Raw genomic sequence first — 12,549 nt, 5'->3', positions numbered from 1 at the left:
TTGTTCTAAGGGTTTAAAGTGATGCCTAGAAATGCTGGGCCTGTCTATTGCTAGGACTTGGAAGCTCCTAACGTGATAGAAATCAGACAGCTTGCTTGTTTAACTTTTTTTATTTCTTTGGATTTAATGTATTTATTCAAATGTGTTGAAAGAACTTTGCCCAGTAGCAGTAGGTTCTTAGATATGGGCCTGAACTAAAGCTATCTCCAGAAGAACAAGTCCTCCCAGAAGTCCTACTGGAAGAGTGTGGCTGTCCTCCGGCACCAGTTCCAGCCAGCATATATGCTCTAGAGGTCTGCTTCTGGATGTGTAGAGTGGTTTGGATGAAGGGTGTATATGAGTTGCAGCTGAAGAGTGGAATTTCTGATTCATGATAAGATGGGGGATAGGCATGACGTAGTAAAATTTCCAGTCAATAAAAGATGAGTAGATTGGGAATTCTGACTCATGGTGGAATAAAGGGTGGGTGAAAACTTTCTGGACTGTAGGTAAAAATAAAATATAATACGTTGTTGTCTACTAACTATAGCAAGTAGTTGAGATTAGCCATATTGGCTGTACAGGATACAGAATGGCTGGGCAGAAGAATGTTTCTACTGTAGTCGGGAGTCTAAAGCTAAAAGGGATGTGGGGATGGAGTTACGGTTGTCCAACGAACGTACAATGTGATTTACTAGCAAATTATTTACACAGAGAATGTAGAGCTCAAAGTTCATTTGAATATTTATCTATCATCCATAAACTCCTCACTTCCATATGTTTAAATGTTGTGGTATGTTCGATTCCGGTGTTTCTTGCTAACATATTAACAAACTTGACATTAAGTTGTGTCTGACAATAATAGAGCCCCTTGTTGGCAACCAGTCCTAACAATTGTGCTGTACTTCCTGGATTACAGGTAGGGTGGCTTGAATGGGAGACACCATAACAACATGGAAGAAATGGGTACCGTTCTGTTACCTGTACAGCAGGCTGGATTTAGGAACTCTGAGAGGAGGCATCTTGCTCAGACTTTTTTGAGTGGATACCAGGTTAAAGAATTCTGCCCTGGACCAAATCTAACATTTGGGTCTTTATTTTCTTCTCAGTGTCCTCTACAGCATCTTGGAAAACCTGCTCAAGGGGACAAAGGGTTTCACCATGGCAGAGCTTACAGAGATGAATGGCAGTTGCATGGACTGGCAGAAACGGTGCCTTGCGTTGGAGACCCAGCTCTTCAAATTCCGCCTGCAAGCTAGTAAGATCCGAGAGCTGCTAGCTGACAAGGTGAGGCCAGTGCTACATGCCCCCTCTGATTTGTCTCTGGGGTGAAATCAATGAGCAAGAAACAATCTATTTAGGTGGACTACGGTGAACTTAAAGTGATGGCTTCAAAAGCAACTTGTATCTGTCTCTCCCTTTTCTGCACACTGAATTCATTTGCAAAAATGAAAAACAAGGTTTGGGAGGAAGGAAGAGGTAGGTTTGGGGAGGGGTGGGGCTGGTTTTGCTCTTTTTCTTTTTTTCCTGTTTATTCTGTCTCCCCATTATTGTATCTTGCAAATGGGATTACGTTCCATTTGAATTAATACACTGATGTTTTGAAGAGGAAAATGTCCTCTGTAAGGAGAATGAGACTGAAATCTTCTGCCTGTGTCAGCTCTATTTATGTTCTCCATGAAGCTGCAAATCAAAGCTCACTCACTGAGGTCTTCAGGTGAAATTATTTCCTGCTATTGTAACTCTATTAACTGTCTTTCGACAGGTTTCCACAAAGCACAATAGACAGGGCAAACCTTCAGAATTTAGGAGCCATCCTTTCAGCTTTGCTGGGTCCCCTTTCACTAAACCCTTGCTTGTATTGAATGCTTTCCTTGTGAGTACCTCACTGGTTACAACATGTGGTTCACAATAATCCAATCTAATTTAAGATTGTTCCACCAATCAATTATAATTCTTTGTAAAGTAGAATTGGTTTCCTTTGGCCAGTTAACTAATGGCAGGTAGGTAATTTTGTTATTTACTACTGGCATCCTAACACTTTTAATGCATACCTGATGATAACTGTGATGTATACCTGCTTTGGCTCCACTGTACATTAGGAAACCTCTCTTTGTATGTTTCTTAGGAAATCACAGCAATTTGAACCCTCTGCAATGATTGTCATCCACATTTTCCCTCTAACTGCACTTATGTTCTCTTACTACAACACATGCAAATCCTGATCAGTCTTTATACAGTCCTGAAAAACGGTGCAATTTTCAGCATGCATCTTTTTGAGGCAGGTTCTTCTAGGGCTTGCCTGCCTCATGAAAATTTTCAGAAGCTCAGTCAACTAACGGTGACTAAAAATTATTTAGAGCCGCAAGTGTAGGCCTGGCTCAAGACAACCAGACCTGCTTTACTGATACCTGGGAAATGTAAGCCTCTTTCTTATGCCATGTCTGACCATATGCCAGCGTTATTCTCTTCTTTGGAAATTCTTAGTTTAAGTCTTTCCCAAATAAATGAAGCTCTGTTAAATTTCCCTCCACAGCATGGACCCACCATAAGCCCTTGTTGAGATAAGGGCACAGTTTGGTTGAATGATCAGGTTACTCTGTAACCAGCTGTAGAGCTCTGTGATATGGTTTGCTGGAAGGTCAAAGAGCTAGCAAGTTACAGACCCTGAATATACTCCCAGTCAGGAGGGGAAGGATGCTGAGGCAAGTAGAGTCCTGTCTCAACCCAGGAGGACCTGGTCCCAAGAGCAGGTTTTCTTTAAAATTTTTAAGTTAAATTTAAACAAAACACTGCTTTTTTGTATTAAAAAAAGCTATTGCATAAGTTATTACCCTATTTTTATTTCAAGAGAAACAGCTTTTTAAACATTCACTGACAGCACTTTCAACCCAAATAGCGTAGCACCATTAACTGGAATTACCTGGAAACCAAAAATTAAGGCACCTAGTCTAATTGAATTGCTTAACCTAAATTAGGTGGGAAAATGATCAAATTATACGTCACGTTGCCAATTTTAGTGAATTTTATAACAAATTTTATAATGCTTGATATATATATATTTTTGAAGTCCAGCTACTGAAATAAAGAAATCCTCACCTTAAAAAAAAGTGTTCTACTTTTCATATTTCAGAAGAAAAGCTTGCAAACATGAATGAAACATAACCTTGAGGCTTAGAAACCAGAAAACAAAAAGGATCTGTTTTTGTTTTGGGGTTGTTGTTTTTTATTAATCTCATGATTTGTAAGATAAGCTCATAAATGTTGGGGGCATGGCTAATGATTTTTGAATGCCTAAGTTGGCAATTCTGCACGTGGTCAAATTTTAAATACTCTAGATTTCTAAAAACCTCTTAGATGAAATAATCTACAGGGCTGTTTACAACAAAGGAATTTGCACAACAGAGTGATTTAACCCCGAGCTCTTTCTCATGGTTTCGGGGCGGGGAAGTGGAGAGGTGCTGGTGGGGTTACATATTGACAGCCTGACCCCAGAAGCACTAAAGCACATGAATAGTTACTAATGTGTAGGTGTTTGCAGAATTGGGCTCTTGATAGGCATGTCCAAGATATCAAATACCACATCTGTATGACAAAGCTCTGCATTCTCTTCAGACCACCATGGATGTATGAGGCCGCCGGGCCCTAGGAGTGTGTGAGCATCAGCAGGGATTGTGTCTCTTTGGTAACAGGCATTTTATTTCCAGTCCCTGCCTTTCTCACACACAGAGAGAAAGAAAGGGGGATAATAATCTGTTGGTGAGTGACATGGCAGACCGTTGCCGTGGCAGCATGATGACCTGGTTAGAAGTGAGCTGTGGGCCCCTCAGAAAAAGGAAAGAAAGAAAATGAAGCTGAGCAACAAATTCTTTTTTTTTCCCCCAACGTTGATTTTTATTTTGAATGCCTAGCTGAATGGAGGAGTGGAGGTCTGTATGGAGGTCTGGCAACAGGTTCCTCTACAGCCCTAGGAGAAGCCAGCGAATGTTTTTCTACTTTTTTTATATATATATATATATATATATATATATATATATATATATATATATATGCGCCACTTTAATCTTTGGAAATGCCATGTATAGTCTTATATTAAGGGTGGCCATGCTGCCTTGCTTGCATCCTCATTACTGAGAGTCTGTCTGCACCACAGGGCCAGTGCGTTCAGTCACGCTGCTGTGGCGCTTAGTGCCACCTTGCACGGCTGAGAAAAGCCCTGCTACCACTCCCGCTCCATGTGCGACAACCGTGGAAACGAAGTGGTCAGGATGCCCCAGAGATGCCCCGTGCCTGAAATCCAGGTCTTGTGTGTGGTGCTGCAGGAGCCTCCTCGGGGCATCCTCACCACCCTCTAGCGGGAGTAGGTGGGCAGGGTATATTTCCCCTGTGCTGTGCCTGGGCCTCTCTGCTGCCATGGTTGGATGCACCCTGACTGCTGGGAATTTTCCCTTCTCTTGGATGTCCAAGAAGCAGCATAGGCTGATGGTCAGAGCACAGGAATGAAGGAGGGAGAGATGTCTGCTAGTTCGAGCTCTCCCATTGATTTATTTGACCTGGAACAAGTCATTCAATCACTGACTCAGCATCACAGGGCACATCTACACAAGGTGCTTTTGTGTAGTGGTTACTGTGGATTTATTTAGTACTTGTATAAGCACTTGTATACTTGCTTATACAAGTACTAAATAAATACGCAGTAACCAGAGTTACTGCACAGCGACATCAGCGAACGTCTTTTAAATGACACTATTGCACAGTAGCCTAATAATACTGTGCAGTAGCATATTAGCACCGTCAGTCCTGTGACACACTACTGCACAGAATTATTCAGCTACTGCACAATCTCATGTAAACGCACCCACTGTTCATTGAATTATGAAGCATTTTGAAATGCTTTGTAAGAAACCCTGCAAAAATATCACTGTTAATTCATCAAGGAATCCAGACATCCGTATACACACCAGTGTATTAAATCTCAACACGTCCTGAGAAGGACAGCTGATCCCAGAGATGGATGATGTAATCCTTGCATGTGAAACATAGTGTTTCAGCCTGCATAGCAGGGCTACACAGCACTTCAGCACAAGCAGTGAAGAAGAAGAATGCAATGCACTTTAAGCTGCAGGAGAAAGGAGGTTAGTAGAATTTAATTAACTTGCCTAAAATGTAGCCAGCTCACCCTGTTCTTTCTAGAATCTTTAACAACTGCAAATGGTCATGACCTAAATTTCCTATCTCATTCAAAAGTCAGCATTTAGAGTAGTAGAAAGCAAATGGTTATAATGAAGGCCTATTGGCTCAATGCAGCCTCAGAGAAAAAAGCAATTGCTGCTTCTTGAAAGATCATAGATGTTCCTTGGGGACCTCTCATTCAAGCCCTGCTGTGAGCCAAACTTGATCTGAGATGATAAAATCCTAGCAGGGCTGTAGGTATTGACACAACTCCAGACCTAAGACATTTAAAAGCACTGAGAGGCCTGAGCCCAGGATGAGAAAGATTCTAGTATCAATTCCATGTTTACCCATGCAAATGCAGGTGTATATTTTGAGTCCTAAACCCCTTAAGCAGTTGAACAGTAAAATGGGGTGTTTGCTGAGCTTCTTAATTTTAGAAAAAGAAAAAAAAAATCATAAAAGCTCCAAATAGCAATTTCTCTTCCATTTGATCCAAAGCAGTGCAACTAGCCTATGTTGTTAGTAGTGGGTGGATCTACATCTGCACTTTAATGTGCAGTAGTTAGTTCTACTGCACATTAAAGCATCATGTAAAAAAAATGTGATTATGCTAATGTGCCATAAAATAGGCTACTGCATATTAAGCATCACTTAAAAAGCATGCACATTTGTTACTGTTAGGCAGCCTAAGGTGCATTTCTTTAGTACCTCACACTGGAGGTACTAAGAAAAAGTGCCTTAATACATGTGTAGATGCACCCAATGAGAAGCTATTACCATGTGATGATGGCTATGGGTGTGCTGAAAGAGGCATGAGCAAGCAGCCTGCAGGTGGAAGCTCTTCTAATCAGGCCCAATTACCTGATTGGAAAGAGAGCCCAACTGTTCATTACAAAAGCAGGGCCATGAGCAGTATAGTCAGCAGTTTGCTGCTAGGAACCAGGAGAAGAACACCACCTGGCTGGAACTACTGCTTATACCATCTTGGCGGTACAAGGAAGGAGCTATGGGGATGGCTGGAGGCTCCTGGTCCTGGGGCATGACCTAAATCTGCATCCTGCTGGGGTTGGATGGTGTGATGGGACTGCATGTGGCAGGGCAGTATCCAGGAAGTGCCACTTCTGTACCTCTCCAGTGAAGGGTATGGAGTGCCAGAAAGCCTCAGCCTCTGCTGCCTTGCGGGAGACCCCATGGAAGGGAAAGACTAGGGGAGCACACCCTGAAGAACAAAGCAGGAACCCAGGCTCACAGTGAGTGCTGAGGCAGGGCCCAGGTCAGGAAGGGACCTGAGGCAGCGTCCAGGCTCACTGTGAGTACTGAGTCTCATTAAGGAGTCGGATGTAAGACTTCAGTGAGGTGGGGCCCTAAACAAAGGGAGCTAGATGTGAGGCTCCTCAGGCAAGGGGATAAAGGAATTGTTGAAGCCCAGTGCAGGGCATATGGGGATTGAGGTCCAGTGTGGGGTGTAAGGGGATCATGAGAATCCTGAGCTGGGCTGGAAGCCCTGAGTGAAGCCAGGCTGGGAGCCCAAGGAACAGGGAAGGTCTGGGAGCCCAGATTGATTGAGTGGCCAGGTGTTAGGCCAGACAAATTATAGGATGGGTGTTAGGCCATGGATGCCATCTGCAAGGCATGGGAAGCAGTATAGGGAAAGTTGGAGCCATGTATATAATCTCTTGGCGTCAGGGCAAGTAAATGGGCAGCCTCCTGCCTTGTTGTCATCATGCAATTGTATCATCAAAGGTGTAGTGGGTGAAATAGGTGGTCGGTTAGCCCTAAGACAGGTGGGCAAGCCAATGATTTGACTGGCCCTGGGATGCCCACTGATTACAGGGTATTGTATGAGAAACGCATGGGTAAATCTTCTTTCCTAGTGGATATGTGTTCATATCCGCAGTACAGAGCACTACAGCTGACTTTAACTGACCTCTGTTTTGGCCGCTTTGCCCAGATTACCAAGACCTGATTAGGCCATGGAGCAAGAACAGGTATAGCATTGGCAGTGGTTATGCAAACTTCCACAATACTTCCCTACTAAAATGTTCGCAACATCTGGAGAAATTTTCCCTACAAGTTGGAGGAGAGTTGATCTCTATGGACTACTAACTCTTTGTCCTCTTTGCAGAGAAGACTGACAGTGAGGGGAATTTTGTAGAGGGGTATGTTTTGCTATCCCTGGCAAATATTTCTAAATTATAGCACACACTATTTTATACATTTGTTGTTTGATCATTGAGCCTCACATCCATCCTCCTGATACCTTCCATCCACAGATCTCAGCATGCTCTATAATAACAGAACCAAGGCACACAATTACCTTGCAGACAAGGAGCACCATAGTTGCCAGCTTTCAGCTTGGGATACTGAGGCACAGATATGTTAAAGGCCCATATTTTCTTAAAAAGTGGGAACTACTTATCAGCTTACCTGCAGCCTCAATTTTCAGAGGAACTGTCCTGCACCTTCCATTGACTTTAACACTTTGGCTTCAGGGATTTGTCCATAGTCACACAATACATCAGAGAAAAAACAGAGCCTAGGTCTCATCACCCTTGCTTCTTTTTCTAAACCATAACTTCATTAGTAGTCTCCTGCAACCTGCTTCTGCCTTATTCTTTATCCAATAAGACACCATGAAATACTGCAAACTTTGCAAAATAATCTGTTCTTTTGAGGTTTTTCCCATGTGTTTGCAGAAGCAGGGGTTAACAGTAAGACTCATGACCACTAAAAAGCCACCTTTATCACCACCCTGAAACCAAGACAAATCTGAGAGCAGAGAGCTCCTATCACTCATCTGCTACTTCTGGTAGATTTTTTTTGTTTGTCTTCTGCTGCTGAATTCTTGGTTTTCCTCTCACTGAGGCACCTAACCAATAGTAAACCTATGCAACACCACCTACTTTCTCCTGCTAATTGTTGTGTCTAAGCTCCCTCTGGTATTTGACTATATTCCAGTGATTAGGGCTATATTTAACTCTGTAGAAACCTAAGGGTTTGGGGAATGCAATCGCACTTCGTAGAGGTTTCATAGTTTTATAGTTGGTAAGGTCAGAAGGGACCTGAGCAGATCATCAAGTCTGACCCCCTGCCATGGCAGGAAAGAGTACTGGGGTCAAATGACCCCGGCAAGGTGTTCATCCAGCCTCCTCTTAAAGACCCCCAGGGTAGGAGCCAGCACCTCTTCTCTTGGAAGTTGGTTCCAGATCCTAGCTGCCCTAAATTCATAATTCACCTACCTTGATGTATAATACACTTTGAAGGGGGATGTGGAACATGCAATTCAAATTGTAGGCAGTCCTGCAACAGCATCTCCCAATGCCATTACTGTAGGGAAATAAGAGGAAAGGGAAGGTCTATGTGTATCCTGGGTGCTTTCCCTGGCACCTAGGTCAGGTTTGTTTCTCTGGAATGGTGTCAACTCTCTCAGAAAGTCTGAGAATGGGCAGTGAAAGAAGAGGGGATCTCAAACACAACCACAGAGACTCTTTGGGATACAAGCCTACAGCTCTGAGCCCTTTTCCAGGAGTACTGGGAGGACCAGGTATATAAGTATTACTGTGTCAGGAGAGTGTAGTGGGGAGAAAAGTTGTGAAGAACTAGCCAAAGCAGGGTAGGTGCTTGAGGAAAGAGTCCTTGATGGTGTTGAAAGAGGCTTTGAGTTGCCATAGAAAAAGGAGCAGGGACCTGAAGATGAGAGATTTTAGGAAGAAACACGACTGCTGATCTTTCTGGACAATGTTAAAACAATTTAAGTGCAAAGCTTGGGTTTTACTGAAAGACATGAGGAATTACAGAACCAAATCTAAATAAAGATATTCCTGATATTCCAAAACCCACAACTTCGGGCAGAGAGAGATGTAAACATCCCCTTTTTTGCATACCTGAAACCATGGATGCTACGGCTTTGTTCTAGAGCAACAAGTTGGCCCAGAGGACTGGATGAGTGACACGGGGCTGGTCCATGAGTTGGATTGAAAGCACAGGGGTGGTCCACAGGTTGGATCCAGAGCAGAGAGCCATGTGAACCGGCCTGCAGAGCTAGAATTTGGCAATGGTAGTATTCATTGCTGTGGCTCCCAGAGCTGTGCAAGCCACCACTCCTCCTGCTGCCAAATTTTCAGCCCCAAGGGCAGCTCCCTGCAGCAATCAATACTGCCAGTGCTGCCCACACTGCTAAATGTCTAGTCCCATGGAGAGCCCCATGGATGGGCAGTATCTTGGTCACCCCTGTTCTCTACAGTATTGGAGCCAGGAAGAAAGACTGAGTAAGAGATTATGAGGTAGATTCGTCCCTGTACTGCCACAGGACCAAAAGTGAGAGATGCATCTTGTGTCTAATCTATCTGGGGGGTATCCCCTGGGACAGGCACTTGTTTCTATGATAGTTTGAAAGAACAGAATGAGAAACATACCTTTTGTGCTATAAATAGTGCCTATAGTGACAGATGGTAGATGAATTTGCTGCAGAATGTCACAATTCGGCTGAGTTATTAAACTCTCATCACTTGCAATTATTGAAGAGCCTATACCATTTTTGGCAAGAACAGGCCCTATGCCAAACTCCAGTTTGGGTAATTGCATTCTGCTTCCCTAAGTGCCCCCTCCAGTTTAAAATGGATACAGATGATTTCATGCTATCTTATGCTATTGTGTAATGTTGTGCATAAACAGGTTACATTTCTTGGTTCCACCCCAGATAGGGCTGCATTTCACCCAGTATGATCTCTTTATGATTAGGATGAAATTCCACGCTCTAAATGTAACCAAAATGCCCATTGTCTTTGATAGGAGCCTTTCTCCAATTAAGGGCTATAGCATTTGGCACGATGTTTGCAAAACTCTTGGAATGAAAATTACCGCTGGAACACTAAAAGCATTATTTTTTTGTAGGTTAGGTGAAATTAGGAACTAGTTTATTTTGTTTGTTTTTTGCTAGGCTGCAGTAGCTATATGATCTAGTATACTATGGAATAGCAGCTAGTCTGGTCTAATGTGGAACTTACTGGGAGCCATTCAGAGATGTATTAAGTTTTATGTGCCCACAGTAATGAGTCCCTAGTTGGAGTAACCACAGTAAAAAAGGGTGGGTTGCAGACTGGCTATTCACTGTGACAACCCACTAAGTGTAAATCTCAGAGAAAGGTCAGGGCACTGGGGATGTTCCTCTGACCCGTGTAATGAATGAATGATAAAGCTCACTAATGAGAAAACATTTCCGGAAAATCCAGAGTGGGACAGAGGGATAGACTGGAGGAGGTCAAAGGCTTTTGTTTCATGGTCAGAGCTGTCAAGTTAACCCTAAGAATGCCAAAGATCCAAGTTCCTGTTGAAGAACCCAGATGCACTTGTAGCCTAAACAGTTATGATTTCATTTGCCTTAATTTCTTTCTTTTCCTTGGTTCTGAAGATGCAGGAGCTGGAGCAAAGAGTGATTGAAGCAGAACAGCGGGCTGAGAATGCAGAGAAACAGGTAGGATGCTCTCTGACACTTGCTCTGTTAAAAGCCCAGCAAGTATTCCTCCTTGCTCTCCAGCCCCCTATTCAGACGGCAATGTGCACCATGAAACTTTCCTAGTGTGATATTCATTATAGACCAGTGGACTAATTTTCTGGTTTGACCTCACAAATTTTGAGATGGCCCTAATGGAGTTAAACCATAGGTGAAAGCTGGAAGAGTTTTACAAACAAAGGTCTGGCTCCCCCTGGGAGAACCCTGAGGGAAAGCTCTGCCTTTACCTAATCATCTGTGACATGCAGATTGATAAGCCAATGGAGGGATAAGCTGTCTCACAATATGGCCCAATATGGCCCATGGAATGACTATGGAATAGCAGGGGGAGGTTGCAGATGAGACTGAAGTGCAATGATTCATAGATTCTTCTCCTGGAGATCTTGGAGACTGTAAAAAACAGCAAGATACATAGGATTGCTAGTAAGGGCTTGTCTGTATAGCCAAGTGACCACACAGCAAGAAAAATGTGAAAGTAAAGCACAAGAACCAAATTGTCCTGCATGGATTCTCTTATTCTACATCAAGATTGCTTTTTTGTGGTTTAACCCAGTTAATTTCAGAAAGGGATTAATCTAAACTTAATCTAATTGAAATACAGCACATAATCTCAGGATGTCCCTAAATGTATGACTGTAGGTGACTGGGAGGGTACAATAAGAGACGGAACAATCTACACAAGCCCTGTTTCTTATACTTTTCCTCTCTACAGCATCTACTGTTTGCCATTGTTGGAGATGGGCTCCTGGGCTGGATGGACCCCTGGTCTGAGCCAGCACAGCAGTATGTGTTCTAAACTGCCAAAGGCACTCTTAGCATCGAAGAGTCTCCACATGGGGAGTGAATATGGAATAACTATTTAGCAATTGCTTTTTGGGATATGCCCCATTGTAGACAAGTAGTAAGAAGAAGATCTCTAACCTGCTCTCTGGCCCACATCGTTAGTCAGGAATGCAGAAGATTATACCTCTGACACATACTGTTCCTAGTCTAGAGGTCTGTTCCCATTCTAGAGGTCTAGATGTGAAATAACAGGTGATGCTAGAAGGTGACGATGATAGTGTCCTGATGTTAAGTGTAAGAAGAAAGTCAACAGGGCTCCAGGAGTGTCATCCTCTTACTTCCAGGGCCCTTATATTTACTCTCAAGGTGTAGCAAATTAGCATACTGTCCAGGTTTATGAGCCCTGATCAGGGCCAAATTAATGCATAGGCAAACTAGGCACATGCCTAGGACCCTGAGCTGTGGATGGCCCCTGGTCCTTCCCTCTGCGGCAGCAGTACAAATGGCCCTGTTTACCTCCCTATCCTTCCTGCCAGCCTTCCTGCCGTGGTGGCTGCTTCCTAGTGGCAGCTCTGAGCCCCTCTTGTATGGGCAGCAGCGCCGGGGTGGGGAGGAGGTCTCGACCAGTCCAGGGTCCACAATTTTGTTTGCCTAGGGCCCACTAAAGAGTTAATCTGGCCCTGGCCCTGATGAAGAAATCTCTGGCCATATTGCAGCTGTTCTGACATGGCAGAAAATGCATCATGAAATATGAATAACCACCCTCACAGCTAGGAATACTGTAACCCCCTGCTTAACTATAGAATTATCTGCTGTATCAGTAGCTGGTTTCTAGAGTTTGGAGGCATAATGATATCAGAGGTTCCTCCTTCAACCTCTTCTTCTCTTTTATGCTGTTTGCTGCCTTGGGAACAGTAGCGAGAGTGTAACAAAGGTCACTGGGTGCAGAAGGCTCCCAGACTGTCTCTGTGGCTATTTTTGAGGCCATTAGGACACCTGCTGACTTTATGAAAAGTCTGCCTCAGAGATGCAGGGATTTCTACTGTACTCTGAGCATCACTACACCAGGGTTTCTGCCAGGGCAGTGCCATTTTGAGTTA

General features: G+C 43.6%; 2 protein-coding genes across 3 annotated transcripts in view; one reads left to right on the top strand and one right to left on the bottom strand.

Annotated features, from left to right (window-relative positions):
* Nucleotides 1-12,549, bottom strand: part of TMEM229B (transmembrane protein 229B) — a 230,393-nt gene that overhangs the window by 153,630 nt on the left and 64,214 nt on the right. The window lies entirely within an intron of this gene.
* Nucleotides 1-12,549, top strand: part of PLEKHH1 (pleckstrin homology, MyTH4 and FERM domain containing H1) — a 72,696-nt gene that overhangs the window by 7,615 nt on the left and 52,532 nt on the right. For both annotated transcript variants that reach the window (XM_090033197.1, XM_090033198.1), the window contains exons 2-3: nt 1,089-1,266; nt 10,565-10,627. In XM_090033197.1, the coding sequence (XP_089889323.1) occupies nt 1,141-1,266; nt 10,565-10,627 (189 nt within the window). In that variant the 5' untranslated portion in view covers nt 1,089-1,140. The remainder of the gene's footprint in view (nt 1-1,088; nt 1,267-10,564; nt 10,628-12,549) is intronic.

This window comes from Crocodylus siamensis, chromosome 2 (assembly GCF_052110815.1).
Source record: "Crocodylus siamensis isolate JL-2025a chromosome 2, ASM5211081v1, whole genome shotgun sequence".
NCBI classification, from domain to species: Eukaryota; Metazoa; Chordata; order Crocodylia; family Crocodylidae; genus Crocodylus; species Crocodylus siamensis.
Note: the sequence above shows the minus strand (reverse complement) of the source record. Positions and strands in the feature narration are given on the sequence as shown.